At 39.9% G+C, this 25,696-nt stretch overlaps 2 protein-coding genes across 4 annotated transcripts; both read right to left on the minus strand.

Moving 5' to 3' along the window:
• Positions 1-292: 292 nt before the first annotated feature.
• LOC5573266 (protein RER1) lies at positions 293-25,321 on the minus strand. Of its 3 annotated transcripts, none has more exons than XM_001654428.2 (5): positions 24,725-25,321; positions 24,505-24,641; positions 2,129-2,330; positions 1,854-2,071; positions 293-1,703 (listed from the first exon to the last, which is right to left on the minus strand). In XM_001654428.2, the coding sequence occupies exons 2-5, from the start codon at positions 24,568-24,570 to the stop codon at positions 1,629-1,631; spliced, it is 561 nt and encodes a 186-aa protein (XP_001654478.1). In that variant the 5' UTR covers positions 24,571-24,641; positions 24,725-25,321; the 3' UTR covers positions 293-1,628. The 3 variants fall into 3 exon arrangements, with proteins under 3 accessions (XP_001654478.1, XP_021707044.1, XP_011493541.1); XM_021851352.1 differs by having other exon boundaries at positions 24,505-24,671; positions 24,725-25,316; XM_011495239.2 differs by having other exon boundaries at positions 24,505-24,644; positions 24,725-25,315.
• On the minus strand, positions 9,249-12,922 carry LOC110678449. The gene is made up of 3 exons (XM_021851351.1): positions 11,452-12,922; positions 9,830-11,368; positions 9,249-9,771 (listed from the first exon to the last, which is right to left on the minus strand). Exons 1-3 carry the CDS (start codon positions 11,804-11,806, stop codon positions 9,314-9,316), a joined length of 2,352 nt encoding a protein of 783 aa, XP_021707043.1. The 5' UTR covers positions 11,807-12,922; the 3' UTR covers positions 9,249-9,313.
• Positions 25,322-25,696: the final 375 nt, after the last annotated feature.

Raw genomic sequence — 25,696 nt, forward strand, 5'->3', positions numbered from 1 at the left:
AAGCTAAAAAATATACACGACCCCATTCATTTAAATTTAAAGTTTCTAGAATTTGAAGAATCTCAACTATGCGAATTCCATTACCCACTTGCCCCACGGTACCTTATAGGAATAGATTTACAAGCTATAGACCAATGCTATGATAAAGAGAAGATCATTCTCTATCCACCGAGGATTTGCTCAGAAATGAAGCTGCACACGTGGTTACCAATAGCTTTTATGGCAACTATAAGTAGGATCAAATTATTCAGACTGTCATCACTGAAACCTCTGCTCTCTAACTCAAACCATCTTTCATTTTGTAATATTTATTTGGTTATCCAAGATTTTTCTTATTACAATGCGCTGGTTGCCACGGTTTACCTTCCTGTGTCTGTGTGTGTATATTTTGTTTGCTTTGTCCTCTGGCTAAAGAATGTTTTTTTCTCAATGTAGATTACTTTAAATTGTGTTGTTCAAATAGTTTTGCGTTCCCTTTTTTTGTTTCACCGCCTCACGTTCATTTCATCGGATGAATCTTCTATGCATGTATTCACACCATCTCGAATGGGTGCTGCCTCGGCGAAAAAGCTGTTCACAAAACTCAAAACTTTTTACAAGAAAGGCAAATTTCAACGGAATCTAGTTAGAATTATCTGCTGCGGGTAGTTGATAACTTTGAAGAAGCTACACTTCTTCGTGTGTACTTCATTTGTGTACCACCGATTGTGTAATATTTGAACAGTTACGACACTAGCTAGGAAAAAAGATGAGGTGATAAGAAATGTACAGAGAAAGATTATTGAACAGCTCTGTGCCGAAAGTCTGATGCTAAACCTACTACACTAATAGGGGGAAAATATATACTGGAACTGCCCTTAAATACGAAATAATAAAACGAACTAACTCAACATTCACCTAGCATTACTCAACTACGAAAATAAAGGGGGGTTTTGCGGTGGAAATAATAATAATCACTATTGCTGGGAGTGTTTCGTAACACCCGAAATAACTCTTAACCCAAACGCACAAACACACGCTTTGCGTTAGGCGACCACGACGCGGAGCCAAACTAGAATTTTTGTTTTTGGTAGTTGAAATAAATGATAATTTTGATACTTTCTAGTGTAAAACAAAAAAAGATCGTGGTTTTCTACAATTTTATCGACGTAAGCACAAATCAATGCCTTTGATGGGCTTCTTGAAACGGATTTTCTCCTTCAGATTAACCCATCTGAATCATCGTTTCCATTCGTCATACCTACTAACTGAAAAACAACTCAAAATCGAAGCAACTACGTGTAACGAAAAATCACTCATCAGAGCAAAACGAAACGGATGATCTTCCTCGAGTCTCTTATCAAAATGGGGCCGTAAGGGTTCTGACTTTTCCTGCGCTTGTTCGAAAGCATGTTGCTCGATGGAGGCTTATTTCTTTGATTGGGTTGTTTTCCGTACGGTTTTTTATTCTTCTCCTAGACAGTCGAAATGATCGGAACCACCGTTGAGGTTGCGGGTGCTGTTGGTGCCATGGCCGGAACTACTGGGGAAGCAGTACTGGCGGCAACCTCCGACGATGAAGCGACCGAGGACGACGATGACGACGACGAAGAAACGGATGATGCTGGCAAGGTTTGTGCTTTTAATTGTCACTTTTCCGTCGGCACCGCCTGGTAGCGGGGCTTACTGTGGGTGAACGGCAGGTACCGGTACTTAATCATGTGCTGTGGAAGGAAAGGAAAAATTAAAGATCTTATTAGTAAGTATTGAGGAGGAAATCCAGAAGAAATGTGAAGCAGATAGGGTAGCGTGTTCAACAACGTCTAAATGGAAATCTAGGAAGATTCAAATTTCAAATACAAGTAGGTACTTACCCTAATCTGCCGCTTCATGGTGATGCAGAACAGCGTGATGAAGTACATGACCAGGATCGGCCAGAACACCGGCACGTTAAATGCCTCGAAGAAGGTGCAGATGATGCCGATGACCGTGCTCTTGCTGATGGCGTACCAAAACTTGAACTCCGGTAACCGCCGGATGAAAGGTCGGAATTCCTCGTTCGATCTCGTCGGCAACTCTGGGCCCTGGTCGTCTACAAAGGATCAAAATATTAGTAGGATTTTAGCACAATACTTTTGGGGGAACATACCATCCAGATCCAGGGCCGGGTCGATCTTCGGCGTAAGGAACGCAATAAACAGATTCAGGTGGTAAATTCCGAGTGCGTACGTCACAATGTACCAGCCCTGTTTGGTGAATACTCGAAGCAGGAAGATCAGTATCAGCACGATTGCCGCCACCCATCGGACCTTGGTGTGCGGGGTCCATCGGTCCAACTGAAGCTGGTACAGCTGAAAACAGGGGCGAATTGGGGTTAGATTATGATAGAGTAATAATCATACAATTGAGGGGCCCAAACGCAAAAGGTGGTGAACCGTAACAATAGGACATTATTGTTATCTGTTAAAATAATTCTTTATATTAAAAACGCAAGACCCTGTGAGCGGCTATTGGGATCAGTAGGTATGATTGTTTGTTCATGCAAAAAAAAACATCAAAATTAAGTATACAGTCTTCTTTAATGCTATTGTAGCTAAGGTTTGACTATAAATAATATCAGGGTAAATAACAAAATTCAAAATATTGCATAGTTTTGTATCTTCGTCATGAAATCTGTTAATCGTGAGCAGAAATAGGAATACTTAGATGCAGTAATAAATGCAATTAAACAATTTATTTTGTAAGTTTTGCAAATTAATTTTATTTTGACGTCGATTGTCTATAGTTTCAATTACAGAGTAACACAAAATTAGTATTAATCGGTAACTAACTACTATTATAATAAATTGAACACATAACTTTCCTTAATGTTAAACAGTTTGGAATCTGACTTCTAAGATTGCACTAAAACTTCAAAGATTCTAATCTCGAGAAGGAAGTATCCAACAACAGTGCATTATTTATTTTGGCTTTGTGCACTAGCAGAAAGCTTGAAATAAGAAGATCAAGAACGTTTGCATACTATTTCTCCAGTTTAGAGCCCTTGAAAACGCGAATAGGGTTACAAGTCGGCCATTCTGGCGGCCATCTTTGGATTCCGAGATGTTTTACCTTGAATGCGCTTAGTACACTTAGGTCACTTAGTACATTCAACCATAATGATTACATAACAGTGCAGAAGATTCCGCTCATTTAATGGAAGTTATGTGTTCAATGTTTATTATAAAGTAACTATTGTGTCGATCTCTACTATTTTTATGTCATAATGTAGCTCCAAGTAATCAGCAGCAAATAAAAATAATTTGAAAAACTTTCATAAAAATATTTAATTGCATTTGTTACTGCATCTAAGTGTTCCTATTTCTGCTCACGGTAAACAGATTTTGTGACGGACTTATTAAAATATGGATTGTTTCAGATTTCGTTATTTATCCTGATATTTTTGATGGTCAAACCATAGCTACTACTGATATAAAGAAGGCTGTATACTAAAACCGACATTTGTTTGAAATTTTGTATGGGCAGTTATTAGAACACACAAAAGTATCTAGTGATACAATAACCGCTCACGCGGTTTTGTGTTTTCAATATGAAGAATAATTTTATCAAATGAAAATAATGTCAGACGACTTCATTTGAAAGTTGTTAATAATGCTAGAATAAATCCGTGCAAAAAAAAATTGGGTTTTGACGCGAAAAATCAATTTTTATACTAGTGAGCGGAAATAGGGACATGTGCGAATATTGGTTCACTGGTGATATCACCATTGTAAATTTGTTTCTAAATTGAAAATCGCAATGATTACTCATTTTAATTTCATTTATTGTACATTTATGAGGGGATTTTGAAATAACTGGTCTTGAATACCAATTGGGTCCTAAAATTTGTAATGAAATCTTGTTTTTATTCAATAACACGAAAAAGCATGTTACTGTAATTACTTTAGCAATTTTTCCCGCTCAAATAATGGCTATATCATGTTTAAACTTAAATTTAAAAAAATTTGGTCCATAAATGAACCTTGACACTTTTGATCATGTTTGGCGTTCGCTTAGTCGACAAAAACATCACAGGGGTTTTAGTTCGACCACTGGGGTTGTTCCTATCTGACATTTCGTAAGGGACACGGAAAACAAAATACACCCAAAATTTGAGTTTAAGCCAAAGGATGTTACAAAATCTAAAAAATATATTTTTGGGCTTAAACCAACGGAAAACATTATAAAATTGAGTAAACATGTGTTTTTGGCCTAAACTTAAGCGTTTGGCACTAAAATTGGGACAGGGCTTTAGGACCCAATTATATCCACTAGGAATCCGTATACCATAAGGACGCCATTCACCGCTCATTGAATTATTTTGAAAAATCTGATCAAATGTTTAACAATAAAAGTTATTAGCATGTATTAGTATACCAAAATGGATTGGTTCAGAATGAAATTCACATGATTTTACATTATATATTATTTATAGAAAATAATTTTAGGCTGTTTAAGGCGGTAAACATGATTTCAACAATGATTCTATGTATTATGGCAGATCGAAAAATGCTTCTTAGTTGCTACGGTTGAACATGTTGTCATACTATAGTACAAAGATAAGAACCATCTAGTGAAAGTAAATTAATTCCAACTAGTGCTGTATATAGGGCCTCATGCTTAGGATGAGCGGTGAATAGCGCCCTTAACCAGTAAGGTACAGTGGGGTAAGTGGATCATTTGTCCATATTAAGCATAAATACTTAAATATGTTGAATGTTTTTGCACCATTGCTTCGTTTTAGGTTATATTCTTACGTCCACACTAATACTATCGCAAAACTGATACTACACATACACTAACACAAGCAAACTTGTGAGCGGCAAAAATCAATTAATTTAAAATTGTTTTCCATCAATCAAAACTCGATTGTTTCTCTGTCTAAAATAAATACAAATATATTGGACATGGTACACTTACCCTTACTTTTTAATGGGGTGGGGTAAGTGGATCAAGTATTATTATCATTGAATGGCACACTGTTTACGAGAATTTGAATAAGTTTTAATATTCTCAAATGTTGTTTTTCTTTAACTTTTTTCATTCCTAGCCTAAATTTGTCAAATTGACTATAGAAAATTTGAATTAATCCATCTAAAAAAAATATTTCAATCTTTCTGGTATAAAACATATAGAAGAATGAATATTGCAAAATTTAAACAAAACTTTACGTGGTTTATCTAAGCTGAGTTGCAAAAGAGCAAAATATTGGTTTCTTTCAATTGAATGCCTAATGTCGTACCGTATTTGACCATATAAATTGTTCAAGACAGACGATACAAATATATTCATAAATAGAATAAAAAGACTTCAGTTTTTAAACAAAAATAAATGTAACTAATGTTTTTAAACAATGAGTGTTTTTCTAAAACATCGTTTGGAATAATCCTGCAATACTTCTGTATAACTTATGTGTATAAATGGATGAATTTCCTCCAAATTATTCTGGCTACAATGTTTATTTTTTGTTCGAATTAGTGTGAACTAATGTATAAATATTTTTAATACTATTTTGATAAAATAAAGAAATTTTTAAATTTTTAAACTATCAAAATGTATAACTAGCACTTTTAATAAGAATGAAAGTAATATCATTCATACTATACATAATTATACCATATTAGTTTTGAGAATAGATTTTTTTGTTTGGTGATCCACTTACCCACCATGGTGGGGCAAGTGGATCATTTGGTGCAAATTTTCAAGTCGCTCATACTCAATACATAACAATCAGAAAAATCAAAACAAATAACAATATGTAGCATATTAGTCCATCATTTGCTATCCACAGAAAAAAGATTGAATTACAGTACAGTCGAATTTCGTTCGTTGCACTATGTTTAATTGCACTTCGTTTTAATTGGGCTCCCGTTAGGTGGGCTATAGACCATCTAAAACGAAGACAAGCGTCACATTCTGACATAAAACAAATTTCGTCAATGTTGGTAGCGCTGCTTTTCTTTTGTTCTAGACGAATTGACAGCTCAAAACTCAGCCCGATTAGTGAAAGTCTTTCACTAGGTGGGCTAGAGCTTTAGTGCAACGAGCGAAAGTTGACTGTATTCACGTTAGCTGTACATAACAATGAAGTTGACTATTGATTTTTCTGTATCCACTTACCCCACGGTACCTTATCATTGACATACATGTTATTCGGTACCATTATACATTTTTTACATTTCAACTTTTTTCCTACAAAAAAAAAACTTTATCTTGCGTCAGAATTTAACATGTTGAAATTATTGAAAATGTTGTTAAATGAACGGTGAATGGCGTCCTTACGTTATATTGACCAGAAATATACGTAGAGCGTGATGAAACTGGCGATTATTTTATCAGTGAAGTAAGTACATTGCTGAATCAGCCGGCCTTCAAGACGTAGAACCATCGAACCTTTGAATCCTAGATACGATATTTTTCCTAACCTGGAAGACAGCAAATCCATCAGAACACGACAGGAACCATCTAAAGAGAGTTGTTCGCTATCTGAAGGAAACAAGCGATCTAAAGGGCTACCCCGTTTGGCATAGTCATTTGACATTAAGGTCATTTCGTATAATTGCCATTTGGCATGGTGGACGTTCGGCATAAAAACAAGAAATTATGAAAATAAATAGAGCTACTTAAAAGAACAGCTAGTGTTCGAAAGAAGGGAAAATTATCAATGAAAATGTTAGTAGTTACACTGCAAATCTCTATTTCAATAATAGAAAGAATAGCCTATAATCAAAAGAAAGAAAAATTACATATGAAAATTTTAGCAAAAACATAGCATCATTGTTAAATTTTCAACGATGCGCACAAACCACCAAGTTGCGGTAATAGAAAAGTTTTCAATGCTTATGCCAAACGTCCATTATGCCAAATTATTTTATGCCAAATGACGTTCCCCCATGATCTAAAACTATAGTTGAGCGACATCAAAAGGCCTGCACTGGTTGAGTACGCCGATGCTGATTGAGCGGAATACAGTGAAGACAGAATGTCAATACAACGGAAAACTATATCGTGGGCTTGTCGCAAACAACCACTGTTGAGCGATTTGAGAGAAAATAAATTATCAATAGGGATAGCAAAACATAGAATTTCGTGATTCAATATAACCTAGTTTTTAGTTCAAAACTCTCACATATATATTGCCTTTTTCTACATTTTATCTTATCAAAATCATCAGATTTAATTATGTGGCTGATATTACCTTGTAGGGGTAATCATTTTGCACCGTGTACTGTGAAACTACACCAAAAAAAATTTTTTTTCGAAAATGTTTCCATGAAAATAAAAAAAAAAATTTCTTACAAAGTACAATCGAGGTATGGAACGCATTTGCTCATGATCTATTCAAACAAATGTTTTTACCAATTTGGTCCTAAAATGTTTAATGAATTCTCGTTTTTATGCAATAATACGAAAGAGCATGTTATTGCAACTACTTTAGCAAGTTTTCCCGCTCAAATAACGGCTACATCATTTTTTAACTTCAATTTTAAAAATGGTTCCAAATATCAACCTTGACACTTGTGATCTTGTTTGACATTCACTTTTTCGACAAAAATACCACAGGGCATATATTTTTAATACTGGGGTTGTTCCTATCTGACATTTCGGAAGGGACACGGAAAACAAAACATACCCAAAATTCGAGTTTAAACCAAGGGGTGTGACAAAATCTCAAAAATCATAAAAAAAAATGTTTTTTGTACTTAAACCATTGAAAATCATTTAAAAATTGAGTAAACATATGTTTCTGACCTAAACTTAAGCGTTTGGTAATGAAATTGAGACAGGGCTTTGGGACCCTATTGAAGGCGCGAGCATAAGCAAAACTCATATTGGCTTGTTCATTACATGCTTTGAAATCACAAAAATATGGAAACACGTGATCCATAGTTTCCCAAACTGTAGGTCGCGATCCCCAGGGGGTGAGCCCATGTTCCAAGACCTTTTCCATATCGATCCTAACAGTTAATGAAGACAATCAAAGCTGTCTACAAATGTCAGGCACTGACAAATTTAGTAACAGAACAAAGCATATACAGGGTGTCGACCCAAATTTGAAAATAAAATTCCCTGACTTTCCCTGACCTTCCAGTCGTTTTCCAGAAAAATTCCAGGCCATATTGTTTTGTTTGTTTGGTAGAATTTATGTATTAGGTCGTATGAATAAATTGAGCAATAGTGTTTACGATAATTTTCTTCAAGTTGATATGATAAAACTGAACAGTTGGGTATGCACTTTTCAAACTTGATAATTCGTATTAATGAACGGTAAAAGCTGAGTAGGGAAAGTGTACCAGTTATGGTCATAGTGGTTCCCTATTTGGCCATACGTTAATTTTCGATAACTTTCACATTTTAAATCTTTTTGAATGTTTAAACACCAAGATATATCTTAAAGCTTACTACTACAACACACAAAATCTTTCAAAATGTGAAAACATTCAAGTAGTCCAGTATGGCAAAATAGGGAACCACTATGTCCATAACTGGTACACCTACCCTAGAAGCTAAGTAAATTCTGAGTCATCTACTGATCATATTGAAATCTTCAAGCGCAAAAGTCACTTTTAAAATTGTAGTAAACAATGTATTCGGATATTGAACTAGGGTAGGTGTACCAGTTATCGCACTAGTTAGAGTGATATTCCAGATAAATGACTATTTAAGTATGAAATCTAACAGAGATATCATGTACGATACATTTTTTAGATACAATGCTATGTTTTTCAAAGGATGTAGTGCTTTAATTGAACAATTTCTATTAATATATATGTTTTAACGTCATTTTAAATAATCTCTTCTTTGTACCAGTTATGGCCATAGTGTTCCTTAATTCGCTATACATGTGTACCAGTTATGGATCTTAGATAGCCTGACAAATAAATTCATACAACATATTAGGAAATCATCCATGTTCATTTTAGCGCATTTCAGTGTCGATATAATTTATGATTGACGATGAAATATTATCCCAAGAATGGTTGCATCGTATACATGCGTCATTGGATGACTTTGGTGATGGTTCAGACCGATATTAAAGTGACCAAAGATCCCCTGTTGGGGATCGTCCATTAGGTACTCGATTTTCTTACAAGTAAAGTACTAAATATACAAAGATTCCGTACGAAGAGGGAACTTTAAAATTTTAAAATTTTAGGTAATGCACTTAGTAGTTGTTTCTTTTACAGTGATTGTTGGAGTTTTTCAAATTTCAAGTAAAACAAAACTAATAATGTGTACATATTATATTTTATTTGAATGTAAGTAATCGATTCATACAGTCACGGTAACAACATCATCCAATCAAATTTTTTGATTGTTTGCTACGTTTGGCCTTAGCCTTAGATTTTGCTTGTTCTTTTTGCTGCTCTTTTTCTACTTTTTTACGTTCACGTTCCTCAGCCTTAGCCTTTTTAATTTCTTCACGCTTCTTCTTCATTGCTTCACGATCTTTTGCTCTTTGTACTTTTAGGTTTTCGTTGACACGTTGTTCATCTTCTTTCTTCCGCATTTCATCAAGCCGTTCCTTTGCTGTTAAAACTGGGTAATACTGCTTCGAGTAATTACGATGCTTCGTAGAACGTCGTGGTGTAGGTGGTAGTTTCAAAAACTCTGATAGTCTTCGGGCCGGTCCAGACATCATTGCTACAGAATCTGTCGGAGACGTTTCAGGGTGAATTGAATCTTTGTCGCGTTGTATGTTATCTTCAAACTCAGCATCAATAGTGCGACGGTATTCTGAGCAATTATCAGCTAAAATATAAGCAAAGGGTATTAAAGTACTTTATATTTAATATTCTGAACATCATACCTTCATTATTCCTTATCGCATGATCATTTCCAGCATTTTGCGTTGAATTGTTAGTAGGTGATTCATTGTTGAGTTGGCAATAGATGATATCCTCTGTTTCCATTTGCGACGAATTGAGTGATTGGTTCCAAGTATCAGCTGGCACCTCAATTACAATAGGAGGGATTTCATGAGGTAGATTCATATTATCAAATGCAACTGATTCTTCCTCGTCGTTGCTCGTTGCAGCAATCGAGCACATAAGAATACTATCATCAATTGCTGCTGGATCGGTCACCATATCAGGAACAAGTATGTCGGAAGCTATCTGGAGTCTGTTGATATCTTCACCATCTACCGTGTCGCAATTTGTTACGCTGATGTATGGTCTAACAAATTCTTGATAAAAGAATCGAATAGTCCGCTCATCTCGAGAAAGGAGGCCAACATTTCCTTGAATTCTGCTCATTGTTTGAGGTCCAATCATATCTACAGCTTGGATAATTTTGTTTATGTGAACAGACACACATTCATCAGTTGTTTGAAGGGACACAGCTGTATTGTCTCGTGTATTCAGCGTGGAGGATTGTAGATCAACAGTGGTGAATGAATCATGTTGAGGTGATAATGGTGAAGGTGCCAATTCAGCTGGCGGATCAATTTCGTGATTCGAGGCCTCAGATTCTTCGGGAGCATTGCATGTCCGCGCGATACACTTGCTGTAGTCCACATTATCAGGTTCAAATGGACACAATCCACAAACCCTGAATCCATTTTTAATGCTTGCAGGTTTTATACCTTGTGCAACAGTTTGTGCTAATACTTTACCGAAATGTACCAATGTTAGGATTTCTCCATGATGGTCTGAACGCCACTGTTCTACTCCCCGTCTCCATTCGTCCTTCAGCGGTTTAAACACCGCGACGTCTGCAGGTTGTGTTATGTGGGTTGTGTTCGGATAAAGGGAAATTAATACTATTCCTAGCGATAGGCAAAGGTCTGCTACTTCCAAAGACTTGTGGGATGCGTGGCCGTCGACGAAAAAAATAACAGGGAACACTACATTCTGTTGTACCAGGAAAGGATGAAGGATGTTCTGGATGTAAGAACGAAAATTGTTCACATCCATCCAACCTCTTTCGCTTTGGCCAATCCCCCAGGCGTCCGGAAATCCTGCAATAACTTCTTTGCGGAGGCGTTTCCCTGGCAAGATGACATGAGGAGGTACAATACATCCAGCAGCGCTAAAAGCAAACATAACCGTAACGTTTTGCTTTCCTGGTGCTTGTTCGACCTCATAGACGTTGCGCGATCCAGTCCTGGCGAGCACTTCTTTGGACTTTGGATGTAAGTAAAAGGATGTTTCATCTCCATTAAAAACACGCTCCGGGCAATCCAAAATCTCCAACATATCATGCTTCTCAAGCCAGCCCCTAATGGAGCGAAACCAGCCTCGAATATCTCCCTCGCTAACTCTGGCGCTTGCAGAAGACACTGTTTCCGGAGTCCGCAGAGAAAACCCTGGATTACGACGCATAAATGCACCGAACCATTTGCGTCCTAGAACAGTAAAACATCACATTATAACATGCGTTTGGAATGCACCTCTAATGCCTAAATTTCCGCAATATTTCCAGACTTACCAGGGCGATTGTTTTTGAATGGTGTCTCCCGTGGATTAGCTGATAAAAACTCTCCAACTTTGAATTTCAAACCGTTCTTTGTAATCGGGAACCCGCGCTCTTGCATCCCAATCAGCCAGTCAACAATCTGTTGTTCCTCCTCCTTTGTCAAAACGGATCGAGGTCCCGAAACGTTCTTATGCTTCCATCGATCACTCATTCTATATCGCACTGTGGACATAGGCAGCTTTAGTAGCTTACAGGCCGCATACATGGATTTCTTTCCGGATTTAACATATTCCATGCATTTTTGAATCGTCTCCTCCGTGTGTCTCACTGCGCTGATACTCTTACGTCGCTTAGCAATTTTAACCATCCTAAAGAACAGATTTTTAGCTTTCAATAGAACATTAATTACCTAATTAGAGAATTCAACATACCTGGATAATATTTTACAAAAAACACTGGCAGAATTAATGGATACAGCACTAAACTTTCGAAGCAAACGACACCGCTTTCAGATTTTTTACATCTGTTGTGACAAACTACTACTAATATTTTTCTCGCTAGCTTTGATCCACTTCGCATGTTGCGAAATAGGGAACACTATGGCTTAACTTTGTCCGTGCATAAAACACCAGTTGTTGTAGATATTCGGACTCTTTAATATAAAATTGATATTCTTAAGTATTTTCATTGATTCTTAGAATATCCTTGTAAAAAAATTAGTCATTTTAAAAAATCACAGCCGCTCAAACAGGTTATTAAAAACTGGCTTGTGTGATAACGAATCCATAAGATAGCAGTGGATATGGTTACTTCGGAAATGAGAATACTTAAAAACACTAGAAATAAGAAAGGATAACTGTAGTAAATTGGCCGAAAATGTAAAAAATAGCCTTGCTTATGACAACTGCTTATTAAATACTGTTATAATTGATGGTAATACTCTATTTTTTCATTTTTTTGTCAATATAGTCATAACTGGTGCTATGGCGATAACTGGTACGCCTTCCCTACTTCAGATATAATTTCACAAGTTTCAAGCATAAAGGACAATTTTGGACACCTTTCAACCGGATTACACAATTTTTCATACATAAGACGTCACTCTATTAAGATCATTACTATGCTTTTTTATTGGAAGGACTTTCTTCCTGAAATTTGGCTACTTCTGTTACAATTCTGTTACAACTTTCTTTGAAAAATGGATCAAGGAATTCAACAAAAAAATCTAAGAAATTCCAATTTGAATTCTTAAATGTATTTTTCCAAGTATTCCTCCAATACTTCTTTCTCCAGGAACTCCTCTAATATTTCACCCGGAACCCCCTTAAATGTTTTATCCAAATATATGACTTTAATATCACAAAGAATTATGTTTTAAGAAGTCTTACGTTGTTCCTCCATAAATTTGTCCGAAGAATTTTAACTAGTTTAAGATTTCTATAGTTACACCTCCAGTAGGCGAATTCCGGCGCGTATTTTCTTTGAAGAAAAAAAATCTTGCTGGTGAATAATGGAAGAAAATTTCTTCTCTTTGAAGAAATTGTTCACCTAAAGGAATTTCTATAAAATATTGAAGAATTTCTTCCAGTCATGATTTTCTTCCTATAAATAAATTTAAAATTCATAGGAATATTACAAAAATACTTCAAAAAAAATGTTTAGGGATCACATAGACACCTTTTCCAAAATGTATTCATTTTTTCTTAAAACTCTTCACCATGATTCTTTACAGGTAATTTATTTTAGTTAATTTTTAGAATTCCGATGTGATTTTTTAATTCAAGCAACCGTTCTCCCGAGAAATTTTTCTAAATATTTTTAACGGAATGAGTTTTGGAATTGAAAAACGCGCTAATAATAAGTTTTCAGATGTTTGTTTTAATGTGTCGTGCCTCCAACAATCCTCGATTTAACTCCACCAAGAATGAGTATTCAATGAGTATCTTCCAAGTACTTTTTTCGGGGGTTTGTGCTAACGTAAGAACTTCATGTACACTCACAGAACACGACACGAGAAGGGACATAACACATATTGTTCTTACAAACAAAAAGGAATTAACTACGGGACGATGTCCGAGTACCTTCCAAGTAATCTCACAAACTATTAAAGGATTATCGAGCATCCTTCAAATTTAATTCCAGAAATGTCTGCTTCCATGTATTTTATGGATTCACTCAAATATCTTAGATAATGATCTTCATATTTTGTGGAGAATTCCCTGTATATTCTGAGAAAAAAAAAAACAAACTGGACATATCTGTAAGTAAGCTCCTGAATAGGATCCTGTAGTAACGCTTGGAATTAACTATATTTTCATTAAATTCAGGAAAATTTCAATTGAAAAATCAAAATTGAAATAGATGGCAAAATGGAAAAATGTAAATATCAGAACTCTTTGCGGTATTATCTTTATTGTTTCCAGAAACGACATGATAAAAAAATCAGGAAATATCATGCTTTGCAGATTTATGCATTTAAAATTTTGAGATACGGTTTTCATCTTTATCTAAATACGAGAATCTTCATTGGTTCTCTATATTTCGTTTTATCAATTTAACTTGGATATTTTGGGCAAACTTGTAAAGATTGACATGATTAGATGAAGTGGATTCCATTTTTTCCTCAAGATTTTGAAGAGAAGACAATTATTAAATCAAATTTTGATCTAGGAAACTTTAGAATTAAATATTATTAAAGCAAACTACGCCAACTTTGAAGACATTGTTCAGAGAGCACTGTTGATGCTCGTCATTTCAGAAAATTTTGGATTCTAAGAATAAGTATAGGTAGTAAAGTACAACTTACTCTCATATGCATAAAAGTTTTTTCTCAATCAACTTTTTTGAAGTTGTGGTATTGAATATTTTTCACTGACCTCTAGTGAAATTCCCTGACATTCCCTGACTTTCCAGGTTTTTCCAGGTAGTCGACACCCTGATATAGCATATCAATTTGTTAAGGATCTGAAGCTCAATAAAATTGTGAATTACAAATATTGCCCAACTGGAATTATGGCAGCTGATATGTTCACCATAGCACTCCCGAGTATCTGACCAGAACTCTGAAGGAGGATGTGTCTGAGGCTGAATAACGGTGGGATTATACAGATGTTGTTATTTAGTTTAAATTTTCACCTCTATGGTTTCGCATAATGCGTTGTACACAGTGTATTATGTGCTTTTCACCCTTGGCGATTTCTAATAGATACCGATCTTTTTTTTCGCTGCTAGTTGTTTTCGTGCTAAGATTGCTGAAAGCTGCATGTAAAATTCTGCAGCCCATGTGGCGTTAGTTCAAGAAACTTTCTTTCGTAAGGGCAACTTCTATCTTGGTAACCTTGTGAACCTAGGTTTTGCTATTTTCAGCAACCATGAAATGACAAACTCGTGTGCCATGCCTCGTGCTCATAAATAGCACAATCTTTGCTACACTCATTTCTGGGTTAACAACCAGAGGTGTATGTGCTGCCACAATTGATGTTTCTGTCGGTGACCTCAATAGGAAATAAGTCTATCGATTGTATTTACCTCGCGATGAACCATCCCCAAACAGATGATTTCGAACGAATTTTCTTACATTGTGTAACAAAAGCCCTTCCGTTGATTGTGGACAGTGATTCTTATGCTCGTCAAATAATCTGGAACCGCTCAGATATTAATTTAAAAAGCTCCAGTCTGAAGTAATACTTAAGTAGTACAGATCTTGAATTACTTAATAAAAGCAATCGCTCAACTTTCAAGGTGTCTGGGGTGGGTGGTCTAATGGATACCGCTTCAGCTTCATAAGCTGGTCAATCCCAGGCCCGTCCCTTTCTTCGTACTTTGTGATTGTATCTATCTCTCACTTGCTTCTATCTTCCATTCTTAATCTATCACACTCAAACTATTCGTGCATAGCAAACGCTAGAACCAGAGACGGACAAGAAACCGTTTCCCTAACGCTTCCATTCTTCCACGCGCATACATAGGCAGTCTGCTAACCACAAAAGCAAACCTCTCTGGCATACCTTTCCCACAATCCACACACTCCCGCAGGAACTAGCTTAGATGCAGTCGCACTCCACGGTCTACAGAACTTACATGGACACTTCACATTGATTTCAGAGTCAAAAAAGCTTACATGGCCATCGGTCAATGCCGGCGAACCTTTGGTAAAACCTGGGGCTTCAAACCCAAGTATATCTGTGGGGTTAGGGTACACCAACTCTTGAGAGCAAACTCCGGTTTCAGTGTGATGTTAGCTTTAAGCTAAAATATAGATTTTTATTAATAAATTGCTGATGAGAGATATTCATAGAACTATCGCAGGCTTACAAATTTGGTGACCGTTATGTTATTTTAGCAAGTTTGGGTCGCTGATCCTCTACGTGACGTGAATTACTGTGTGGCAGCTCTAATCGAACATAGAAGCATTATAATTATTGAATTACATACTATTCAAGTTCACTTACGGTCTAAATAGGTAATTAGTACCAACTAAATTCAATTTGTCGTAATGGATTTCAGAAATACACTTTAATTAAAGAATTTCACTGGTGAATTAAATTTCATATGCAAATATTGCTAGATGACGATGCAGTCTTTAGATATCTCTAAGCCTAGTTGCCTGACATTTCTCCCGTAACGTCATTCTTCTCTATCTCCGTACTGTCATTGGTCGTTGTAGTGGTGTGACGTTTAGCGTTGCCGAAACGAGGGGTCTTGTCGGCACACACCCCCGCCCGTAAACCTTGCTGAGGATCTAGGCGCTCTGGATCTCCAAGGCTCCAAGGTTTACACTTCTCCAAGACATCAAGAACAGCTAATTTGGTCGCTGCTCTTCGGATGACCCCTGTCGACGTTCGCACCAACGCCTGTCGTACTCTACCATCTCGTCCAGGGTAGACTTCCTCGATCCGTCCACGAACCCACTGATTTCTCATCTTGCCGTCGACCACGAATACCAAATCACCTACTTCGATATTTTTCACATCCTTGAACCATTTGCATCGCCGTGTGATGACAGGAAGATATTCCTTCAACCACCTGTTCCAGAAATCATCGGTCATGAATCTAGCCAACTTCCAGCTGCTCCGAAGCGTTGAACGGGTGTCTATTGTTCCCGAAGGGAGAAACTTTGCACCAGAGGAATTGCCCAACAAGAAATGATTTGGTGTTAAAGCCTCTTGATCTGCGGACTCTAACGGCACGTAGGTGAGAGGTCTGGCATTAATCATGGCTTCTGCTTCTAGTAACACTGTTTCTAAAGTTTCATCATCGGGTCTGCGTGGTCCATCAATTATCGCTCTGATCGCCACCTTGACTGACCGAACGAGCCTCTCCCACGCACCGCCCATATGTGGTGTTGCAGGAGGGATAAATTTCCATGTAGTCTGCGGGCTTGTGAATTTTTCAGCCATAGCCTTCTTCGTTGCTTCCGATATTATCTGCAGCTCGTTGCTTATTCCCTGAAAGCACGTGGCATTATCTGTCCAGAATTCTCTTGGAATGCCTCGGCGAGAGACAAAGCGTTGGACAGCCATGATACATGATTCCGTGCTTAAAGTGTGTACCACTTCTAGGTGTATTGCCCTGGTAGTGAGGCAGGTGAAAAGTGCCACCCACCGTTTGGCGTTGCTGCGGCCTACTTTAACAAGTACAGGGCCAAAGTAGTCTAGCCCGGTAAAGGTAAACGGTCGTACGAACGCTGTGAGACGCATTTCAGGAAGTGGAGCCATTGAAGGTGGTTTGGGAGCGGCTTTTGCAATGCGACACCAGACGCAATTCTTCTCGACTTTGTCTACTAATCGTCTCAACGTCGAGATTTCGAAGCGTTGACGGATCTCGTTCACGACTGTCTCACGGTTGGCGTGACGAAAGTTGCGGTGGTACCTATCCACAATCAGAAGTGTAATAACATGGTTTTTGGGAAGAATTACGGGATATTTCGCCTCTACAGATATGTATGGCGCGGCTCCTATTCGGCCACGACTGCGCAAGATTCCTCTTTCATCAAGATAGGGCCATTTTGTGTAGATATCACTGGAACTGTCTACAACGTTGTGGCGGAGTTCAGGTGGACCTTGAGATTTTGCGAGAATAGCAACTTCATAGGGATACGATTCAACTTGAGCGGACTTCCACAAAATCTCTTCAGAACGCCGAAGTTCATCACTGGTAAGAGCACCGAGTTCTAGTTTTTGACCTCGTTTTTTCTGACGAATATTATCGAAATATCGCAATACATACGCCATTGTGCGATGCAGTTTTGTCCAATTGTTGAACCGAAAAAAGTCCAGAATCGGATCAGAATGAACAAAGTGGAAGGAAACCGGCCGCAGATCTTCATTTGTTGAACTAGCCTGTCGCTGTTGCGGCCAGCTGCTTTCTGGGCCGTGAAGGAAATGTGGTCCCTGAAACCAGGGGCTTTCCATAGCTATTTGAGGACCAATGCCCCACTTGGTAGCTAAATCGGCGACGTTGAGCTTCGTTGGCACCCATTTCCACTCCTTTTGTTCCGTTGAGCTTAAGATTTCGCCGACACGTACTGCGACAAATTTGTGGAACCGCCGATGATCATGGGAATGAATCCACGCAAGAACTGTCCCCGAATCGCTCCAGCAGTAACGACTATGGATTGTGAACTCGTGATGGTTTTGGATAGTCTCCAAGAAGCGGACGCCTAGTACAGCCGCTTTCAGCTCTAGTCGAGGGATTGAAAGTGTTTTCAAAGGCGCCACTTTGGTCTTTGCACCAACAAGTGCTACCTGAGTTCCATTATCGGTGTCCAAGCGAAAGTAGGCTACACAGGAGTACGCCGCCTCGCTAGCATCTACGAACAAGTGAAGTTGAAGACCATTGAGACTTGAAGCAAAGGGAGCGCGGAAATAACATCGAGGTACGCGAAGCTGATGCAACTGCTCGAAGAGATGAGACCATTGCTGCCACCGATTATTGATATCGTTCGGAATCCTTTGATCCCACTCTGTGCCTGTCGCCCACACATCTTGCAGTAAAATTTTGCCGTGCACAAGGAAGAATGCGATGAATCCGAGGGGGTCGAACAAGCTCATGACGACCCTAGCGATTTCTCGTTTGGTGGGAACGTGGTCTTCGGTGAGTATATATTGCAGATCTTCTCGGAGACCTAGGGTGTAGACAAAAACGTCCTCGCACGGAATCCACTTCATCCCGAGCACCGATTCTGACTTCTCTCCTCGCTCTAAATCCAAGCTCTTCGGTTCATGTTTTGAACTCGCTCCAATTCCATCTAGTACTTCAGATTTGTTGGAGGAGAAGTTCCGCAACGTAAATCCACCAACTGAGTGTACCAGTTTCACTTCGTTGACCACTGCGATTGCTTCTTGGAGTGTCTCAAAGCTATCCAAATAATCATCCACATAATGCTTATTTTTAACCGCAGCTGCCGCCCGTGGATAGTCCTTGGAACACTCCTCCGCGTTCAGGTTTTTTATATATTGTGCAGAGGCCGGAGAACAGGTTGCGCCGAAGGTGGCAACATCCATCACGTACACCGAAGGATATTCTGATGGGCTGTCGCGGAATAAGAAGCGTTGGGACTGATTATCGGGAGCACGTATCTTTATTTGATGGAACATCTCCATGATGTCGCCACAAACGGCGACCGGAAACTGACGAAATTGGCTGAGGACCTTTGGAAGAGGTGACAACAAGTCGGGTCCCTTGAGTAACTTGGAATTAAAAGAGACATTTCCCACTTTCGCCGCGGCGTCCCAAATGAGACGTATCTTCCCAGGCTTTTTGGGGTTTCTAACGACACCTAGAGGTAGGTACCACACCCTACCGGCATCCACGGATGTTAATTCCACCAAACTAGCTTTGCGGGCATACCCTTTACGGACGTACTCAACAACCTGCTCTCTTACCCGTCGCTCTGTCTCCGGTTCATCTTTGAGTTTTCGCTCCAACGCTTCCAGACGACGTACAGCCATGGCATAGCTGTCGGGAAAACTCGGATTGTTTGTTGCCCAGAGTAACCCGGTTTCAAAACCAGAACCAACAGGCAAACGACGTGTCGTACTTTCCAAAAGTAGTCTGGCTCGCTTTTCATCTTCACACTCAAGAATCTCACGTGACCCCAAAACGCCTGCATTTTCCAGAGTGAAGTAATCACGAAGCTGCTCATTCAGTTCACGATCAGGGTCGGAAACCGTACCGACATGGAAGGTAACAATGGCGGGTTGGGGCGATTGACCAGGTATACAACCGTAAATGCTCCATCCCAGCCTACACTTTGCGCCAATAGGATCCCTTGGCCCTCCTTCGCGAAGCTTCAATGGAACGCACAACCGAAGATTGTCTAACCCTATCAGTAATTTGGGTTGAACAAGTTCGTAATCTTCTAGGGGAAGACCACGTAGGTGAGGAAATTGTTTGGCCAAATCCCCATACTTGAGTGTTTGTGAGGGTAGGACGAGCCGATTAACTGTTCGTGCATCAATCAGCTTGTGCCGGGGGGTACATCCTTTACCGGAGATGTCAACCTGTATACGCCTTGAATTTGACTCTTTGCGTTTCACGTTTCCGGTCCATTGAAGGGTTAAGGGTTCTAGCTGGCCCCTGACTCCCAGCTGCGTTGCGACGGACTCTTCCAGTAGAGTATACGAAGAACCCTCATCGATGAACGCAAATATTGTTTGAGAGGAACTGTCACTGAAGAGAACAACAGGAACGATGCGGAAGAGCGGCCACTTCAAATTTTCAGACGACACATGACTTGCCGACATTCCTACATTTTCTAGCAGTGGAGAGGAAGAATGAAGCAGCGTATTGTGTTTCTGTCGACATCCGTCTATTCCGCAGCCATTCCAGGAGCGGCATGGCCATTTGCCATGACTATTCAGGCATGTTCGACATAGTCCCTTCTGCTGAACGAGTTGCCAGCGTTCATCTACAGTCGCGTTTTTAAACTGGTAACATTCCGCTACTCGATGTCCAGCTCGGCCACATGCTGCGCACGGCTTGCTAACCTTCGCGTTGGAATTGGACGATGATTCACCAGTCGACATTGACATTTGCTCAGCGGTATGTGCATGAACGATCCCAGTTTCTCTGGATCGCTTATCCATTCTTGACGTATTACTCAGTGTCGGGAGCTCGAATGATACTTCGCTTGCTGCAGTCACTAATCCGGACATGAAATCGCCGAACGTTTCGAGAGTTGCTGGTAGATTTTTATTTTTATAGAATGCCCAATCTAATCGCATGGTCCCGGGCAGTTTTTCTACAAGCTCTTGCATCAACGCCGGGTTTGAAAGGTGGTTCAACTGGCCTGCCGCCTTGAGATGATCAACCAGATTTTGCACTGAGAGTCCAAATTGAATCAGTGTTTCCAGTCGCTCGTGTTTAGGAGCTGGTACCTGCTGTATTTTGCTCATCAACGACCGAATGAGAATTTCTGGCCTTCCATACAGAGTGCGAAGAGTCTGTATAACGTGTGGAACACTTGCTGGTAACAGAAGCCGGCTACGAACTGCCTCCAGGGCGTTTCCTTTCAACGATCGTTGCAGTCTAACCAAATTTTCCGCATCGGAGTATCCACAGGAGGCTGTGGACTGTTCGAAGTTACTGATGAAAATCGGCCAGTCTTCAGGGTTACCTCCGAAAGTTGGGAGATCTTTTCCCAATACTTGACGCGCGGCTATTTGCACTTGCGTGAGTGTATGAGGCGAATATGCAGACACTAGATGACCTGGATCACTCCGCACGATTGGCTCCGGTTGATTCAAACGATGCGACGGATTTGGAACAAATGACAGCGTGCCAAGATCGGGGTATTCCAATTCTGGGCCCTTCGGTACATCCAGTGGGTCGGGGCTGACGAATTGTTTGGCGTTGTTGTCGTCATCCTCAAGAACTTCATTCACTTTGCCGACATTTTTCTGCGAGTTGAGCCACTTATTGACCTTTTCTTCCGAGTCGACAATCGAGCCACTCCTGCTACTCATCGAGGCTGCATGCCGAATAATAGCCTGGCGCTTCTCCAAAGATTCTTTGCGAATCTGCATTTGCTTCCGCTTCATTTCCAGCTCTTCTTGTAGCTTCCGATCACGGAAGAGGCTCTCTTCCTCTGCGAGACGTCGTTTTTCCGCCAGCTTGCGCTCCTCTTCGATCAACTGACGCTTCTTGATTTCCTCCTGCTCCTGAAGTTCTTGCTCCATCAATTGTCGTTCTTCTTCCACTAGCTTTAATTCCTCCTCTAAAAGCTTGGCGCGAACACTGGAACTAACACTCTTTGGCGGATCGGGAATAACCTTTCCCCTTTTCGCCGTGCCTTTGGAACTTGCCTTTGAGCCTTTCGATTTGCGTTTGTCCTCCATTGGAACCTGAAGCGCGCCCGACGTTCCCTGTCTGTCGGAGCACTTTTGGCAGACATACCTTACGCTGGAATGCTTCACTTCGCTTCCTACTCCAGCACACCCGAAATGCTCCCATAGCAGACAGATGCTGCACTGCACCATCTCGTTTTCTGCAGCATCAGGTCGTTCGCAGGATTGGCAGTTCCGAGGGGTAGTAACGGACCGGAAAACGCGATCATCCATCCTTGCTAGCTACCACAAATTTCTTAAAGTTTGTGGGGTTAGGGTACACCAACTCTTGAGAGCAAACTCCGGTTTCAGTGTGATGTTAGCTTTAAGCTAAAATATAGATTTTTATTAATAAATTGCTGATGAGAGATATTCATAGAACTATCGCAGGCTTACAAATTTGGTGACCGTTATGTTATTTTAGCAAGTTTGGGTCGCTGATCCTCTACGTGACGTGAATTACTGTGTGGCAGCTCTAATCGAACATAGAAGCATTATAATTATTGAATTACATACTATTCAAGTTCACTTACGGTCTAAATAGGTAATTAGTACCAACTAAATTCAATTTGTCGTAATGGATTTCAGAAATACACTTTAATTAAAGAATTTCACTGGTGAATTAAATTTCATATGCAAATATTGCTAGATGACGATGCAGTCTTTAGATATCTCTAAGCCTAGTTGCCTGACATTTCTCCCGTAACGTCATTCTTCTCTATCTCCGTACTGTCATTGGTCGTTGTAGTGGTGTGACGTTTAGCGTTGCCGAAACGAGGGGTCTTGTCGGCACAATATCAAATGGATTTACACAACAGTTCTCGCATAACTTATGATCTCGCCCTAAAAGCCATTGGTAATCATGTGTGTAGCTCGTTGTTTCTGAGCATTTTAATGGAGTTACACGTTTTTTAACAGCGATCAATTATCTTCCTGCCAGTGGTGATGGTTTGGATGCTTATTCTTTCATTTGCTCAGAAACAATGAGCTACACACCTTGTTACCAATGGCTTTTAGGGCGTTATCCCAAATTATGCGAGAGTTGTTCGACCAATATTTTCATATGGATGTCTCGTATAGTGTCAAAAGGCGAAGTGAGAACAATCCAATCAAAATTCGGTCAACTCCAAAGGATGAGCCTGATGGCGATGTCTAGTGCGTTCTCTACGACTCCCTCGGCAGCGCTCGAGGATCTTTTCGACGTTGCGTCACTACACATACATCTTAAGCAAGAAACACTTTCCTGGTCTTACCGTTTAAGGGCATTGGATCTACTGAAGGAAAATCAAGTGAATCATAGATCTACACGCACTTCGTTTACACTTTTGGTGAATTGGGTCAAAATTGCCCTAACTCCAAGTGATCTCACAATTGCTCACTTTCCTTATAGGACATTTACCACACAATTCTCTTTATGGGAAGAGTGGCTATATGGAAAGAAGTATATCAAGCAATATAGTATATTGCACTGATGGCTCCCTTCTTGAAGGTAGAGCTGGTGCAGGTGTATATTCTCGTGAGCTAAGGCTGAATCAGTTTTACGCACTTGGTAGAAACTGCACCGTTTTTCAGGCGGAAAAATTCGCCCTTATGTGTGGAGTGCAATCAGCACTTCAACAGTGCGTAATGGGTAAAGTCATATACTTCTGTTCAGATAGACAGGCTGCTATAAAAGCTCTTGCTTCGGCCAACTCAAGGCCGAAGCTTGTTATCGCATGTCGAACTCAAATTGAGGAACTGAATTCAGTCAACTCTGTAAACCTTGTAGGGGTACCTGGCCATTCTTCCATCGCTGGAAATGAATTGGCTGATCAGCTAGCTCGCGATGGAGCATCGCATGACTTAATTGGCCCTGAGCCAGCTATTCCAATTTCGAAGTGCTGGGTGAAGCTTCAGATAAATTCTTGGGCGGCAACTCAACACAAGCAATATTGGAATAATTTGTAGTAGTATCGTTAAACAAAATTGTACATTACTGAGCCATTTCCAAGGGTGGCGAAGTATTTATCAAATCTGTCAAAGTAGAACTGCAGTCTCTTGATCAGAGCGTTGACAGACCACTGCCGACCCCGATTATAGAACTTCGTATCACCTGATATTTAACTATCCAGTTTTTGCGCAAATGCGATTCCAATTACTTGGTAATCACTTATTGAGTGAAACTGATTTCAGAATCTTCAGGACATTCTGTTATTCTTAACCCGCTGTGGTAATGAGCTATAGGCTCTCTTTACGCTCATGCGTTTTGCAGTGCCCTTTTTAAAGCGCTGTTTGAACCCATTGTAGTATGGAGCTACATGCTTTCATTTCGCTTATGCGGTTTTCTCTCAAGGGACCCCACTCCTATTTACCATCATCTTTCCCTTCCCTTTCCTTTCCTTTCCCATACCCATATCTAATACCTGATTCTTGAAACAATATCAATACAGCAACTCATGTTGAGGATTTAGATACATCAACCATCCTGAGTTATAATTTCTTTATAGATCTTTGTCCAACGATAACGATCGCCAACGATTCAGAACGAATCGATATCGATTGCTTTCGAAAATCACCAACTAATTTGCAGGGATTGGATAGTAACCATCCAACTAACATGAAGTCAACCTAATTCTAGACATAAATTTCATATTGATTATAATTCAGTTCTTCAACTAATAAAGACATTATTTTTTAGTAAAAAGTCAACTACTAAGTTGGATCAATTCCACATAAGCCTCTTGCTAAGACCCATTACCTGCGAAATTCGTTTGAAGAATTGTGACACCACATTCCTACTGGGGGCCGACTCCTCGTTCATCATTATGTTATTCTGATTGTTTCCAAACTGTGGCCAGTGTTCCTCTCTCTGCGTGCTCTCTCCTTTCTGTTATTCTGCTGCAAACGAGGGAATTGCTTTTTCAGCTGACGCGACACTTTAATCCAATTAACGAATATGGGAAACGAGTCATACTCACTTTCTGCCTTCTTCTCTTTCTCCTCTGTCTCTCCGTCTTTGGGGCAGAAAGATAAAATCAAAGTCTTCCTCCCCTCTTTCCCCCAAGAGAATAATCGCTTCACAGTTCTCCTCTTGGTGCTTCTTCTGTTCCGTCCAGCATAAGAAAACGACCCTCCAAAAGAAGAGGAATCTGATAACACACAGGCCCTTCCTCCGTCTGCAACCCTTTTCCTTTGAAACTTCCTCCCTGGTGGAACAGTGGGACGAGGTCGTCTTCCGATGGATGAATAATTGAGCAAAAGGGACGATAATTACACCGCTGCCACTAGGAAAAACAGATGCGTCGATTCTCGTCCGCGGAATTATTCCGTCCTCCTTTGCTCTACCAGCAGCGACGATTTCACGACACAATCACTACCTTGGCGGAGGCGAATCGAGCTCGTTTCTTTTGCAATCTAGGTGCAATCACCAGCGCGCTCCGATTGTGGAAAAATTTCCACAGGAAAAAAAATCACTCAACTCTGGCGTAGAATTTTCGCAAGCACTCCGCGACCAAGAAGACGACCGATCCGCAAATCCGAACCGTCAGTCGTCAGTCATCGCGAAACCACGTCAATCTGTCAAAATCATCCGATGCGGGGTGCGGGGTGGTATAAATATACGGGTGAACGCGGCCCCGACTGGTATAAAGTGGGGATGCGTTCGCTGATTTAAAAGCGCGATTGCACAAAGGGTATGCACGTACCTATTTTGAGCAAAATCAATTTGCTCCAAGAATTTTACGTAATTCTAAGGGGGACGGCACCAAGGGGGATGGTACTGACGGACTTGGCAGAAAACCGATTTTAACCGCTACTGAATGTCGTTTATCCCTGAATATCCTTTCCAGTTTTACCCAACCTGATCTAACCGTCTCTATCCACATCAGACCATGAACATGTCCTATATCAACTGCAGTGATTCGCAGTAGACAGGATGTCCCGGGCCCGAT

Source organism: Aedes aegypti, chromosome 3 (genome assembly GCF_002204515.2).
Source record: "Aedes aegypti strain LVP_AGWG chromosome 3, AaegL5.0 Primary Assembly, whole genome shotgun sequence".
Lineage (NCBI taxonomy): Eukaryota > Metazoa > Arthropoda > Insecta > Diptera > Culicidae > Aedes > Aedes aegypti.